General features: G+C 41.5%; 1 protein-coding gene across 7 annotated transcripts in view; it reads left to right on the top strand.

Annotated features, from left to right (window-relative positions):
• The window catches only part of DMD (dystrophin), a 1,922,593-nt gene that overhangs the window by 436,479 nt on the left and 1,469,625 nt on the right, over positions 1-16,489 (top strand). For all 7 annotated transcript variants that reach the window (XM_019529123.1, XM_019529125.1, XM_019529122.1 and 4 more), the window contains 3 exons: positions 6,631-6,723; positions 8,155-8,232; positions 13,901-13,993. In XM_019529123.1, coding sequence (XP_019384668.1) covers positions 6,631-6,723; positions 8,155-8,232; positions 13,901-13,993 — 264 coding nt within the window. The remainder of the gene's footprint in view (positions 1-6,630; positions 6,724-8,154; positions 8,233-13,900; positions 13,994-16,489) is intronic.

Genomic DNA, 16,489 nt, shown 5'->3' on the forward strand with positions numbered 1-16,489 from the left:
GGCCACACTGGGGTTTCTGGTAGGACACTCAGCATCAGGCAGCCTATTCTTGGTCAGTGACCAGAGGTCTGAGGAAGCAAGCAGTACAACCCTGGGTCAGGAACCCGAGAAGTCAGAGTGGAGACAGTGAGGGCAGCCCCACCTGGGGTCAGGGCTGTTGAGGATGGGAAGAGTGCATGAAAAAGGACCCAAAAAGGGCAGGACTAGGGCCAGGGACCTGGAAGCTGAGCTCTAGGGGAGTGGATCTAGGCTGAGGGGGGCACAGCTAGAGAAAAAGGGCTGAAACCCCAACAAAGGGTTGAAGTCTGAGGGTCAAGTGTTGCAGTGGGCCCAGTGGGTCCTTCCACAGTGATTAGGTACTATCTGTGAGGCCTGGGCATAGCTATAGGGGCAGGAGGCCATAAATAGCCCCTAAAGTAAGTGGTGTCCTGTGGGACCATAACTCAGTGTAACAGGGAAGCAAGGGAAGCTGCCCCCAGGGTCCCAAGAGTGATCCCAGTCTGGCTCAGCCTTGCTCTGGGGACACTAAGGTGTGGCAGGTGAGGAAGAAGGGCGGGCACCTCAAAGAGCCAGAGCAGGGGTGGCACATAGAGGATGCACCTGATTGTGATGGTGCACCCCCTCCAAAAAGGTGCCACCTATGCTGTTGGCGGTGCCTGTGGGTGGTTGCCTCTAGCCACTCCCACCGCCTCCCCTCCGCCACTGATACCACCGGCAGCATCTGCAGGAGGTTAGCAGTCCCCACTGGCCACTGCCGCTGCTGCTATTGGTGTCTGTGGGTGATTGCCAACCCCTGGTGGTTGCCGCTGCAGGTAGTTGCCACTGCCAGTGGCACCAGCAGTGTCTGCAGGAGCTCCTGCTTACTGTCGCCATGCTTCTGCCACCGCTGTGTCCCCCCAGCTGTTGGGCACATGCCTTGTTCATTAGCCAGATTATAGGGCATGGATAGAGGGGCCACCAAGAGGGTGTTACAGCCACAGTCAGAGGCCAGGACCCACTACACCCCCACCCCCCATGGGGGGAATTGCAGTCCTTTGGAATTTTGGTAGCTGCTGGTTAAAATATGACTTTTTGTCTGAGTTCTTTTAAAAAAAAAATCAAATTCTTTAAAAAAATCAAAATTTCACAGGAACTAGTTGTACCAATTTTGAATATAAGTACATCCAGAGGGATAAAATACCAGTCACTAAAAAGGGATCTTAAGTTTAAGAGACAGAGATAGAGACAGGGATTGAAATTGAAGGCAGAAAAACATTGTGTTAGAAATGAGGCACACATTTTACTAATGAGGGATGATTTACCATTGGCAAGAAATATGAAATGAAAAGAAGGATTTTTCATCTCTTGGCATCTTCAAATGAAACTGATGAAGATGTTTAAAATAAGTATATACTTAAGTGTTTTTCTATATGTAGCCCAGGTAACTTGGGTATATACTCCCCTTCTCCACTTGAAGGGGATTGTTAGCTGGCAGGTATGCTGTTCAGTTTCCCTCTGTCCCTACAGAACCAGGCCAGGACAGTCAGGGGACTTAACTATATACAAATTTATTTACATTAACTTATCACAAGGGAAAGGAACATGGATATAAACATATGTACAATGAATACATCTATATATGTATAAGATATCTAAACCAGTAACATAAACAATATGGTAAATGACATAAAAACTTATACCAGTGCTCCAGATACAGGTAAATCACCAGTAAGTATCTGATCTGAAACAGATAAACCTCAAAGATAAACAATCCCGAGGGGATATCCCAATGCCCTTGGGCTTTTCCCGAGCCCTACAAAGAAGCTGGTAATTTTAGGGGGGCCCTCTCAGTGGGACCTCCCCTTTTAGGAGCCCTTAACTAACCACGGGGGTGACTCCCCTCTCCTCTGGGAATCCTCTTGTCCCTGCAACTCATGGCTCCCAGGCCTGGAGGGTGGTCCTCATCCTCTGCACCAGGCTGCTTTCTTGCCTGCAGTGGGCTTCGGGGATGAGGAGTGTCTGGAACAGGGCTCCGCTATGCAGGGCTTCTGGGCGTCTGGCTTGGCCCTGTTGGCTGGCTCAGTAGCCCGAGCACCTGGCTCTTTGGACTCAACCTTTCTCTATGGGTTGGAGGCCTGGGCTGCCTCATGTAGCACCAGGCTCGGTCCACTCCTGGACCCTCCATGCAGCGCCTCCTGTACCGAGCTCCCAGCCTTGTTTCGGGGGTTAAGGACCTGAGTCGCCCAAGTGCTCCAAACATCCTACTCTGTGCACTGTGTCTCTGGCCACACACCAGAGGTTGCAGACTGGAGCTGCCTCATGCAGCTCCCAGGGGCTGGATGCTGAGAGCCTAGTTGCTGGAGCTGTCCACCTTTCCCCACTGATGGAAGTCTTCAGGGGCACTTCTGGGCTACTGCCTCACCCTGGTGAGCAGCTCTCCTCAGCTCTTCTAAGCCCCGCTCTTCTCTCTCTCCTGGACTTGCTTCCCTCATACTGGGCATGCAGCTCCTTTTATATGCTCCAGGGCTCCACCCCTGAAGTCTTCTGGACCTGAGCGTTGCAGTCTTCAATCAGATCCATGGGGAGGGCGGGGGGATTCCTCCCCCTCCTCTCAGGAAAGGGGCGTGACTGATCTCCTGGCTGCCTCCTGATTGGGGGGTGAGCTCCACCAATTAAAACAGCTAGATTTCAAGCCTGGGACTCAGCCCAAGCTCCAAAAGGCATGCCTGACACATATATATTGATGGTCTTTTGATTCCATTTTGAACCAGAAGCATCAATGATGAGGTTAGGACTGATATTTGCTATCTATCCTGAAATGGAGTGTTTGGTTTCCTGTCCTTCTTGTTCTTTGCGTATGTCTCTTAGTACCCCGGAAAGCAAGAAGAATATCACTCACCTCACCTTAGTGTAAACACCCCATCAGCCTCCCTTCCCCCACACCGGCCCAGATCAGTACCACTGCAACCCCCTGCCCTACCCAGCACCCTGGATCTCCTCTTACTTCACCTCACTTACTAGTGGCTGCCCATGTGTTCTGCCCCAGAGGAGCAGGCCAGGAAGGGTTAAACTGCTTGCCTGGGCAACATGGCTGCTGCTCTGTGCACCAGAAGAGCAGCAGCCAACTTCCAGGCAGGCAAGTTAGCCCTTCCCTGCCTGCTCTTAGATAGCATGGGCATCCAAGTAATGCCATGATGGGTAGGAGGGGCATGGGCCTCACAGCATATTCATGCAGCTCCAGCATGAGGTGCAATAGGGCCCTTATAAGTTGGGACACTCTCTCATTTCCTAAATCCCTTTGATCATTGCTTGGCCTTTCAAAATTTACCGGGATTTTGACATTTCCACATATGGCTCTGTGGCAAAGCTCTGTCTCAAAGACCAACCAATAGGAAGTCATTTTAGTGGAATGATAATGTAAAGGTACAAAATCTCTCCAAAGGAATACCAAAAGAAGGCTACATCTTCCGAACTGATGTACAACATAAGAATAAGCACAAAAAACCAGTATGTTGTAATATCCCTGCAAGCAGAGAATGTTTTTTCATTCTTTAGAAGTAGTCACTTTCTTTGCAGATTGTTTTCCTTCTTTGTGCTTTTTTTTTTGAAATGACATGACATTCTGTCTTCATTTATTGATATATTTTAGCAAAAATGCACCCTGACAATGTCATGGTAAACCTCGTCTCCTTAAGAGTTTCAGTGAGTATGCTGTGATAGATGTTAATTCAACAGCTGTCCTTAAGCACTACTTTTGTGACCATGTGGCCATTCCTTCGTCTATAAAATCTGATTTTGCTCATTACCTTCACTCCACATTTTGTTATTTAACTCTTTTAGTCTGTTGGCTTAATGATTATGCTTACTAGGGGGAAAAGGGGAAAAAACCCTGTTCTGTGTGACTGGAAGCCCTAGTCTTGCAAGTAATCAGTAGCATTGTCACTGTTCGGATCTTACCTACATGATAACTGGAATCAAAATGATTCCTTTCCTTTTTCAAGTCTTTATGACAAAGTGTTTAGTAGAATTTGCAGATTTGTTGAACTCTGACAGGACTACACCCTGACTGCTTCTGCCATGGCCTCAAACTTGTGACTTCTAGGCAACCAACCATGAGTTCTAGTACCCATGTCGCCCCATCCCCCATCAAAATGATTACATTGCTTGTAAATGACAACTTTTGTTAGTCTGAACATCTGGATTTTGCACGAGAAGTTTCAATATAAATAGTCATTTTATTTTTTGCAAATTAAATATTTTTCAGAAGTCTTGTTTGTGTGAACCCCAATTCATGTCAACCTTTAAAGACATGGTTTGACCTAAAGAAGTTAGATTTCTAGCTTTGGCATCACATGGTCTTGAACTCAACTGAAATGCAAAATATGTCACAGTATGATGGCATAAACATGCCAGATGAGCGTATCCTGTTTCCCAGGATCCTACCCTAGGGAAGGGGTGTCAAACTCACCTAGGTGTTGGATCTAGGCCCTGGGACTCCTTGCAGGTCAGATCCAACCCAGAGTATGAGGGGAGTCTACTAGGGGTAGGGGCAATGCAGGATCCAGCTGGGACTGGAGCAGTGCAGGGTCTGGCAGTCAGTAGTAGCTGAGGCAGTGACAGGAGGATGGCGGTGGCAGTGAACTTGGCTCACTGCTGATGGCTATGCTCAGTGGGGCCAAAGCACCCAAATACAAGTGCCTTTCAGCAGCACCGAGCCCTTTAGCCAGCCTACAGGTTTGCCACTTCTCAGTCTGCCTTCCTGTATAAGCAGACTCACAGCTCTGTGACCAGCTTCCCCCAATCAACCACTCTCTGCACTGCCCTGTAGCCAAGCCAGCTTCTTTTGCAGACTGTGCTCTATGTTATCTTGTAGCCACTTTTTTCTACTGCCTGGATTTGCTCTAAGTGGAGTAGGTTACTCAGTTGCCTAATTTCAGCAGCCCACTCAGCTCTGCAACTGCTACTCTTTAATCCTCTGCCTGGAGCCCAGCCCTCATAAGCCATTCCTTTTTCTATCTCATTCCAGATAAGTGGCCTGCAGATTTCCTGTAGCTTGGCAGCTACTGCTTTTCTGTTTTAAATGCTGATTCCATTGCTGGTCCTTTTCTTTCTTTTATTAACAGGAGGTTAGGGTCCCCTAACCAACAACTAACAGTGAGGAGCAAGGCATCATCCTGAGTATTTGTTTTGATTCATCCTACGGACCCTGGGTTCATCTCATCACTGTCTGATACCTGGTACTCAAAAGGAATACCAGAAGCATGTAACAAATGCCCATGCTAATTTATACAGTGTTATTCAGCACAGTATAAGCAGCATGTAGGTTTTTCATGGTCCCAGCAAATGATTATCTGATGTCCTATCATAAAATATGAAAATCCTCGTCCTATCATTGTAAAACATTTTACCAAAGATTATAGTCATGCTGGGTACAATGCAGGAAACAGGAATGATTAACCATTATTTGTGAAACAGAAAATCCACCAGAGGTTGAAAGGAGTAAGCAAAATCTATGAATCTGTTCAGAACTCATTTGACAAACTTGACAGCCAGACAAATGGCAGCATACGTATTCTTTGCCCATGCTGGTGTTAGAGCTTCAGAAGAATTTTGAATGAGCAGCATTAAGCATTAGGGCTGGCCCGAAAAAATATTTTGAGGTTTTGTGGTGGATTCTCAGGGTACAAACTTTGCTCTGTTTCTATAAAAGGAAAATTTTTGCTTTTTTGAAGGGAAAAATATGGAGACTGGAGGGGATGGTGGAGTTAAAGAAAGAGAATGTCCTGGATGGGGCAGGATCCCAGTGGTTGGTGCAATATTCATAAATATTGATTTGGACAGAGGCAGACAGACATAGGAAATAATTTAATGGAGCCAGGGATCTCTCAATTCCATTCTGAATCTGAGAAACCATTACTGGTCAGGCCAGAGCTGATTCTGGGCGCCGCACTTCAGGAGGCATGTGGACAGCATTGAGAGGGTCCAGAGGAGGGCCACCCGCATGATCCGGGGACAGCAGGGCAGGCCCTATGAGGAGAGGCTACGGGAGCTGAACCTGTTCAGCCTTCGCAGAAGAAGGCTGAGGGGGGACCCGGTGGCTGTCTATGCACTTACTAGGGGGGACTAGGGTTTGGGAGAGACCTTGTTCCCCTGAGCGCCTCCAGGGGTAACAAGGAATAACGGCCATAAGCTGCTAGAGAGTAGGTTTAGACAAGCCATTAGAAGGCACTACTTCACAGTCAGGGCAGCTAGGATCTGGAACTGACTTCCAAGGAAAGTGGTGCTGGCTCCTACCCTGGGGGTCTTTAAGAGGAGGCTCGATGTTTACCTGGCTGGAGTCAACTTTCTCTCCTGCCCAGGGCAGGGCGTTGGACTAGAAGATCTGCAAGGTCCCTTCCGACCCTATCAATGAAACTATCTATGAAACTATGAAACATCTATCTATGAAACTATGAATCACATTGAATTAGCTTTTTTCTAAAGAAGAAGAATTTCTTCAATAGAAGACATTTCATTTTGAATCTTTAAGTGGCACAGCTACTTTCCAGTTTGCTGGTTGTGAGTTCACGCTGTGACATGATGATATTATGTCACATTGGCATTTTTATCCTTCACTGTTCCAATTAACAAGTTGCTATTGTTTCATTTTAGTTTGGGAGACATCATATTGAAGACCTTTTTACTGATTTTCGAGATGGACGAAGACTTCTGGAGCTCCTTGAAGGTCTTACAGGCCAAAAACTTGTATGTGTATATTTACATATTTACAGATCTTGCTAGTGTCAGAGTGATGTTGTAGCCATGATGGTACAAAAATTATGAGGCAAGGATTTTTTAGGGTGATCTCTCTTAATGGACCAACTATGTAACTGGGATAGAGTTAGACAAGCTTTCAAATGCAACACGTTCTTCTTTGCATTCAAAAGCTTGTTTAACTACCCAGCTACATACTTGGCCCAATAAGAGAGATAACACTAAGAAATCCTTGCCCCTTGCAGGTCTCGCTACACAGTTATTTATAGTTAGCATGATTTATAGTTTATATATAGTATGATTTATTTACGTTTACAGCACGATTTAAGTCCTTATTCATTAAGTGGCACAGGTGCAATGGGAGCCTCCATGAGGTACTGAGCATGTTTAGGTCCCACTGAGAACTGAGGCACCCAGCACCTTTAATTTTTAAAGTCTAAATCAAGCAGGAATGAAAACTGAGTTTGAATTTTAGGGAGAAGTTTTCTATTCTACCGGCACTACGTTATGCATACATTGTCGAGTTATATTTAAGAAGCTCAAGGCTTAGCCAACTAAAACAACAGATTCAAATATATACAATTGATTTTACAATAAATTAAGAATTACAAAAGCTTTGTTCAACAAATTTGACATTTAATGTCTATCTTTGGGTCCAAAGTGCCTTATATAAAAAGGGCATCAAAACTTACACTTACTGGCCACACATACATGAGATGCCCACTGTGTAGTAGCTCATTGCTGCTGTGCAGTTAGTATCACCAGGCAACCTTACAGGAACGCTACTGCACAGTAATGCTGGTTACTGTGCAGTCATTCAGTACTGGTTATGCAAGTAGTAAATGACTGCGCAGTAATAACTGCTCAGTCAGCATCTCGTGGAGACTTGCCCAAAAAGATGTAAATGCTAAATTAATACTGTCTGATGCATTCCTTTTCACTGTTGGTGAGCCTGAGAATTTTCTCTCAAACTTTCTCACAAATGTAGAAAAACAAGCTGACAGTCTGAGTCAAATTCCAGAGAGGATATACTTGCAAATATTATACATGCTGATGCTTATCTATTTGGTTGTCATGGTAATGTTCCTAAATTGTTCCATGGAACTGAAGATTAATCATAATAAAAACAACCCAGATTTATCTGATTCTAGTATACATTTTGATGATATGTTCACTGAAAAATGTCAGAAACCAAATTAGCACTCAAACTAAAGATCCGGTTTGTTTCAAAATTATTTTTATTTATTATTATTTAGGGGTGTGACTATGTACAGTGAATAATAATATCTTCTCCAATACTGTCATAAACTTGCAAAACACAAATCCTTGGGGATAATGAAATGTTCTCATTATGTACAGCAATATCTCTATATATATTATTCTATATGCTGGGCAGTCAGTGTTATTTTATTTGGCTTACAGGCAAAAGAAAAGGGTTCCACAAGAGTTCATGCTCTGAACAATGTCAACAAAGCACTGCAGGTCTTGCAGAAAAATAACGTAAGTAATCATCTGGATGAGGTCAGAATGTTCTGCAGACAGCATGCTTCATGTTTTGTAAGTGATAGCTCAAACCCTGAATATGTGATACAGGTTCTTCAGCCTCCTTATAATGAAACCAGTATTGGTAAATGGATTCAACTTACCACCGGGTTCTGCTCCAGCATGAGCCATTTGTGATGAATATAATCAAAATGGTTTAACCTCTGCTGCCAAAAACTGTCTGACTAATAAGTATATCCTAAATGCTATGTGGAACTGATCAACAAGCACAAATTTTGATTATCTGGTGGTGTTTAAAATAAATTTTGAAATGTTAATTACAATAAAGTGAGGCTATCCATCAGAATTTCAACTCATGAAATGTCTAGCTTCTGAATATGATTAAACAGAGTCCAAAAAACCTGAGTTTTTCCTTTGGTGAAACAATTTCTAATAAATTTCCTTAGGTGATTGTTGGATAATAACATTAAAGAAGTGAATCTGGTCAAAAAGAACAGTCAGTTCTATTCTGCCAAGATTGAATTTTCAGGCCAATATGCTGCTTATAATGTTGAAGTAAATATTCTCTTAATATCTTCTTCTTACAAGCATTCTAATTGACCAATAACTTTACCAGACACTTTTAGTGGCCACCTAATTATATCACATCTCCCCCTCAAGAATAAATTCAGATAAATTATAACATTCACTTAAACCTAACAGTAAGCTGTGATGGAATAATAATAATGTATTCTCAGCCACATATTATATTGGATTTCTTGATAGGTATAGTAGGTCACTCAATGTGCTTGCGTTCAGATGCTGCATAGATTCATTGATTTTATAAATCTAATGTCATTTTTACCTATCTGTGCATTTGTGCATAAATGAAAGTGACCTTATGTGAGAGGTGTAAAGACCTCTTTTATCCATTTAGGAGGTCATATATTTGAAATTGAAAAATATAAAAACAATTTGCCAAATCTATAAAACTATAAGGATCCATTGTGCAATATACAGGTGAAATATAATTTTGGAAAAAAAATAGTAATCAGATATTCATCTAAATAGATCTTCATTTCATTCACACCTACATCTAGTACGTTGTTAATTCTGTAAACAGTTTAAAGTCTGTTTAATGGATATTATCAAACTCTATTAGTGTATTTTTTATTCAAATTCTAGCACACAGCATGCCTTTGTAATGCATGCAGAAGTTTAGCACATGCTAGTCCAATAGAAAGAAACAATCGTTAGTTAGTTAGTTAGTTAAGAAAATGTACTGAGTGTTAAGGTCGTTTATGCCAATTAAAAAATATCCCTATTAATTTCTTAAGGCTTCATGAGGTCCCATGCACATCACACACTATTTTAAAGTCAAAAGTTCTTGCTACAAAAATACCTTTCCAGAAGTTGTCATTATTTGAGCCCATTTACTCTGCATTGTCACTATATAGGATAAGTACCTTCCTGAGCTTTGAGAACGTCTCAGAAGCAATGACTGGGGCCACATGAGAGCTATATCATGGCACTGAATATTTTGAAAGCAAGATTATAAAGGGATCACGTGGTTTTAACTCCAAATGCCACAGACCTAGAAAACAAGAGGGGATTGTCTTGTATCTGTGTAAACAGATGGACTATGATAAAGGGTTACAGTAAATGTTATTTATCCTAAACCTTGCTTTTCAAATATCCTCAGAGTTTAAAGTAAAGTGTTATGGAAGGCTGCCTCCCCTTCCTCTTCTATAAGTAGAACTCCTCCTCCTCCTTCTCCTGGTTTAGATGAACATTATTTTTATCTGGCTCGCCCTTCAGCTTTGGCTAATGGAGAGAGAACTTCCCCGTTTGGTTCATTCTCCCTTAATCATTCTACATTCCCATTTGGTAGGAATTTAATGATCAGACCAATTCCTAGTTAAGTGAGCTAAAGAGCTTTGATTAAACAAGGATTGTTGGACTGGCCTCCCAGAGCAACCCTTAAGCCTAGATGCTAAACTGAGAGAATAGTTCTGTGTAAAATTATGTAAAAATGTCCAGGTCAAAGTCGTACAGATTTCTTAACTGGAAACCTAAGAAGGCAAAGCTTAAACTGATTTCACTTTAACCCCAGTAGACAACATTTTAGGGTCTAAGGCCTTTGTTCACTTTATGACTTGATGCGATCTAATCTACCATCCCAGCAATCACGCTCCCTGCCATGCCACATGTGCATAGCTTCCAACCTGTGGTGTCCCTCTTGGATGTGCCTCTTCTTGAATGTTTGTGTGTGTCATCTGACAGAATTTGGTCTCTACTGGTATTTTTCTTCTGTGTTACCTGGCTTCTCTGGGTTTGGTCATGTACTGGAACCCTTGCTGTGTAGCAAAGCTCAGAGTAAAACTAAGATTTAACCCTTTATTATTAAGACACAATACATGTGAGTGAATAGATGTATAAGTACTGCATTTACTCAAGTACAAGATACCCCTGAATATGGAACAACTCCCTCCCCAGATTAGATTCTATATTTGGAAAAATATAAATTTGTTTTCATTTTCCAGGTATGGAATTTAACTATTGGAGGTTTGCCTTGAATTTGTCCCCCTCCTACTGCTAAAGCAGGAAAAATAAATTGGGGAGGGACCACATTGCCCACTTGCCGTCTCCCCACTCAACTTCTCCCTGCAGTCCCTTCTCCCCTTTACTATTAGACCATGCACTCCTTGAACACATGGAAGTGAGGGACAAAATTGAAAATAGTGACTTGGAAATAAACATGCCTCTAGACTTAATTCATTCAGAATGGGTGTATTTTATCTTTTCTGAAACTGCAGTAAGTTTTAGCACAGGTAAACATACTTTTAAGTACGCCTCTGGTCAAATTAGCCAGATCAGTTCCAAATCCTTTGAGTCATTCAAAAACCTTATGTTGCCTTACTACCAGCAAGTATCCTCCATCCTAGACTTTTCAGCCTGTGGCTTCGGATACTTCCAAATCTTTTGGAAGGCATCTTATGTGCAGGCCTAAGCCTGGAGCCTTGGTGTTCAGATGACCCCAAGTTTCACTTGCCCTCAGCCATATGGCCACAAGAGCAAGCTTGAGAGGAGTCTCTCATTTCATAGTTTCATAGAAGTTAGGGGCTGGAAGAGACCTTACAGATCATGGGGTTCAGCCCCCTGCACTTGGGCAGGAAAGACTCCTGGGGGATTTCCATAAAGTCAGTGTGTAGCTGACATCCTTCCCCTGGAAGCTGGCCAGTGGGAAGCTAACTATGAGGCTGTTGTGGGGAGTCCTGTCCACAAGCAGACAGTGGTGCACCGTTCACTACACAAAGCCATTTTTAAGCCACCTACTTAGTCAGAGTACTTTCCCCTGCCACCTTCATGGCCCTGGTATTTCCTCAGCCATGTAAGTATATATAGTACAAAATATGCATGTTATTAGTCCAAAGCCAACAGGCTCATGATTTACCATATAGTTCATTGAGCTCGGTCCCAGCAGAATTAACAGCATTTCAAGCCACGGAGACCCTGCAGCTCAGCACTGCTCACTATGCGTTTGTACTCTAGATGTACCCACAAAGAATCCATGTGCTGACCGCCCCCCACTCATGCCTGGAACCAGGTTTTCTTGTTATGAGTCCTGGGATCCTCTAAAAATGTATAGGCAAATGAGGCACAGGACAACTTGGTCTGGCTGCAACTTATGTAAGGAGGGGCCACACTGGTCATATGCAAAAGGCTGAGAGAGGTAGCAAGAGAGGGATTCTGGGTGAACTCTTTGGGGCCCTATTGGTGATGGTTGCCAGACATTTAAGGCTGCTTAAGAACTGGAAATCATTGGAAATAGGAAAGAAAGGCACAGCTCAATTGTGGGAGTGAAGAAGTTGAAGTGTGGCTTCTTAGCCTCTTGAAGGCTCAGATCAAGCATAGTAGCTTCTTAACCTGGCAGGGAAAATACTATCTGTGTCCAAGAAGGCAGTTTTCCTGAACCACCCAGTGGGAGAACTCCTCTTTTGCCATGGTTCAGTACCCGCCGAGGTGCAGCAGCTTTAAGCCCAGTTTATGGAAATGGGAATCTCCTCCCTTGCTTGCTCCAAGCGCCTTATGGGTAAGGGCAAGCAAAACTCTGGGGCATCTGAATGCCAAGCCTCTAGGTTTGGGTCTGCATGTAGGATGCCCGCCAAAGGCTTTGGAAACATCTGAAGCCCCAGGTGTGGGTGGAGGATGTTTGCAGGTAGTATGGCCACTTATGGTTCTGGACTCCTGGATTTGGAATTAGTTTTGGCTAATTTGGCTTCAGATACAAATTATTAAAAAAAAAAACTACTGGAGTGACTTCTGGAAGCAGTTTAATGATAAAAAATGCATTTAAAGATGTTTACTTGTATCAGAATGTAACATGAGGAGCTTTTTTCCCCATGCTGATTGGAGGAAAAAACCTCGTCTTATAATCAGAGGATCCTGGTTTTCTCTACTTTAAAAGAAATCCCCAATTTTCAGTTAAAAAACAAACAAACAACAAACCCAAATCCACATTTTTCCATGATTTAAATTAAATGCCACATATATATATATATAGTGGAGTTTCATTTAAATCATGGGAAAATGTGGATTTGGGGTTACTTTTTTTTAACCAAAAATTGGGGATTTTTTTAAATTAGAGAAAACCAGGACCCCTACTTATGATTGAGTAGATATGGTAGGTGGTTGCCTACAAAAACTTGTTCCTTCCCAAACCAATTAGTCTCTAAAGCTATGTGCATGCTCGGAGGTAGGGGGAGGCATTTTAATTTGAGCAGTTTTTGGGCAGCCACGCTAATTAAAACACTGCAGTGTCACGCATATTAAGCCCCCATACATTTAGAAGTGTCTGTGGAATGCTTTGTCTAAACTTCATTTGATGAGGTTTAGTTAAATTGCCCCACTGCCATTTTTAAATTTGCAAGGGCTTAATACACATAACACTGAGGCAATGCTGCAGAGTTCTAATTAGGACATGGAAAAGACTCAGTTAATTGAGTCAGCTCTGATGCATTTGAATTGGAATGCCAATGAGCAAGTGTATAGGAAGCCTAAAGTGCCACAATGCTCTACCTTCTGCATAACATGTGCATGTCATTCTTCTGACATCTGTGGCAGCATTTTTTATTAATTTTAAAACAGCCAGGATATCATTCTTTTGTATCTGAATTCACTAAACAAAAGTTGCATACAGTCAGATAAAGATAGCATTGCAGCTCCCATAGCAATGTTAAAATGATTATGTTGAATATATATTCTTTTTGTTTTTCTTTTTTTCCTGCTAAATGAGTTAGATTTACTACTACAGGGTTTTTCTTTGTTTTTTTTAATAGAGAAAGTAAGCACCAGTGAAGTTGTTGGAGTCTTCCTGTGTATATTTCCTTGAATTATGTCATTTAATTATCCCTGATTAACATTTCATTAGCATAAGAGGTGTTATTTTATTTAATTGTTATATTGCTACATTTTCATAGAATTTTAAAGTTGAAATAATTACAACTTTGTATCATTAACTTTTCTACTTGCTTTTTGCCAGCACATTAATTGTCCTGTTTATCTAACATGTTTTAGACGTTTACTGAATGAAAGATTTATTTTTTATAAGAATAGAAATAAATAAAAGCTTTCTTATGGTAATTGTTAAATCAGTTTAAATTCTTGTTTTGTATTTCTTTAATAGGTTGATTTGGTGAATATTGGAAGCACAGACATAGTGGATGGAAATCATAAATTAACGCTTGGTTTGATCTGGAGTATAATCCTCCACTGGCAGGTGAGTGGTGCTGCTGAATGCGTAAGAGATGTGTATTCACTTATGTGTGTATGTTCCCTAATCCTCTTTCTGTTATTACCCAGCCACAACCTGCAGAGCAAACATAGGCATTTTGAACAAAATAAGGTCATCCACAAAGTGCTTATTTTTTAAATTAGCAAATCTTATGAAGTCTGTTTACATATTATCTGGGACATTAAGAATCAGCAGATTATAAAATAGGTTCTGGAGCATTAACAATTCTTCTAATTTTAATTTTACTGTCAGCTGTTGCAAATAAATACATAATATGATTACAAAAAAGCAAAATGAGTAGACAAGCCCATGTGGAAATTATTTTTCCACAGCTGAAAAACAGTGAAAGTTAAAACTTACATTTTCTGAGAGGGGCCTGGAGTCTAACAAGGGGTGCCTTCAGTCTAAGAAAGGTTGAGAATAACTGTTTTAGATAAACAAAGATCTTGCAGGGATCTTGAACAGATGTGTTTAGGTGGGTAGCTTAGGATAACTACAGTTTCTAAGTTGCTAGTAAAAACAAAGTCTAGAAAGAGCTTGAGCTTGAATGCTAATTCAGGGTCTATGTGTTCTTCTGAAAAAGGGGTGGAAGCTCAGCCCACAGAGAAAGCAGAAATGAACAAGGGAATGTTGACAGCCTAATGAAGTACAACCAAATTTGATCCAGAGCAACAGGAAACAATAACTATAAGAGTAACATAAAGAAAAACCAAACTAATAATATTGCTCTGCTATAAATGCACACAAACAAATTCCCAAATATGGGAACTGTGGTGCTCTTCTAATGCTAATTCTACTGTGAGTTGTTGCAAATGAATACAGTTACAGAAAGCAAAATGCGTATAGCAGCAGTTCCCAATCTGTGGTACGCATACCACCAGTGGTACACAGACCACCTGGCAGTGGTGTGCATTAACAGATTTATTATAATTACTTTATAGGACAAAAATTTGCTGGCGGTACCTAAGGTTGTATCCTTTTAAATTGGTGGTGCGCAGTCTGCCAGAGTTTGGGAACCACTGGAGTAGAGGTCTCAAAACATCTAATACTGATTCACTTCTATCCTTTACTCTGATATGACTCCAGTTTGGTTCAGCAGTGTAAGATTAGTCATTGTTTTGAAGGATTAGAATGTTGAAACTAAAACCCAGGTAATGAGATTGTGAGCAGTGGAGTATATGTAAAGGGAAAGACTAGTTGCATCCCTTCTACCGTTAATGCTTGAAATACCATGTTTCAATTAATACACACAGCAGGCAGATATAAACAGCCTTTTGTTCAAATCCGCATATCGTTTCAATCCTCTTTGAGCTTTATTAGAGAGAGGCTTTACTATTAGTTATAGTTTAATTAATTTTCATGTCTTGTCTTATTTTCAGCAGTCTTTTTGTGGTACATAGGTATGTACATATGACAGTCATTAGCCGGGAAAATGTAGAAAGGGATTGGGTATGTGAATGTGATCTTTTAGTACCTATACCCTTCTTTATGTTGAGGGAGAAAAAGGAGATAAAAGGAAATATGAAAGAACATAATTGCAGAAGGGCTTTAGCATGGGCGGGTCTAGGATTTTGAAAAGTGGGATGCAGATGGTGTGGTGCGTCATCACATAAAATGCAACATATTTTTCTCCAGTTAAAGAGAAACTAGAATATGCTAGGGGTCCTGCTCTGTAATATTCAGTTTAAGATCAAAGCAACAGCAAATAAAACTTTGTTGTAATACAGCTTTGGTAGATTGTATATAAAATTAAAAATACACAACAAACTTAGCAAAAATTGTCAAAAGATACTGTTTTATTAGTCCTGCAGTCTTTATATTTAAATGTACATCTCTTATTCAGATTTGCAAAACAAAATATAGCCTTCCTGAGCCTCGTGATAATACATCCACTACTTCACTGTCAGTCATTTTCACACTTGGGTTAATGCTCACCTCCGTTAATATTATCACACCTGAGTTAAGGTATTTAGCTAGAACTCAGAAGAGTCTGCAGAGCTGTGAAATAGGAGAGAAAGATTACCAGGAATGGCTCGCAGCAAAATTGCAAAAGGAAGGCTAGCTTGATAAATGGAACACCAAGGCTATTAAAAAGGAGGAATGCCTTTAGCACCTCTGGAGTGAAGAGTTATTAGCAGGAATCAGGTAATGAGCCATTAAGTGAATCGATTCCCTCGGCAGTTCCTGAATAGAAATGCCACTGCCTATCCCAGACAGTTTGTTTTAAAGTTTGAGTAGAGCAGGAAGCAGGATTCAAAGGGCTTTAAACTAATGAATCCAAGCCTGTGCTTACGTTTATACCTTCAAAAGGACTACTCCTTTGTAAAAGGTTAAGCAAGTTAGTGTTTACAGGATAAGGGCCAGAACTGTGAAGAGGGTCTGACGTAAAAGACTTCTGAGGGAGATCCATAATACCTTTTAGGGCTGTGTGAAGCTTCGGTCCCTGATTTGATTTGGTGGAGATTTGGCCCAATTCAGTGG

The sequence above is a fragment of the Crocodylus porosus genome, unplaced genomic scaffold, assembly GCF_001723895.1.
Source record: "Crocodylus porosus isolate Cpor-Errol unplaced genomic scaffold, CroPor_comp1, whole genome shotgun sequence".
Lineage (NCBI taxonomy): Eukaryota > Metazoa > Chordata > Crocodylia > Crocodylidae > Crocodylus > Crocodylus porosus.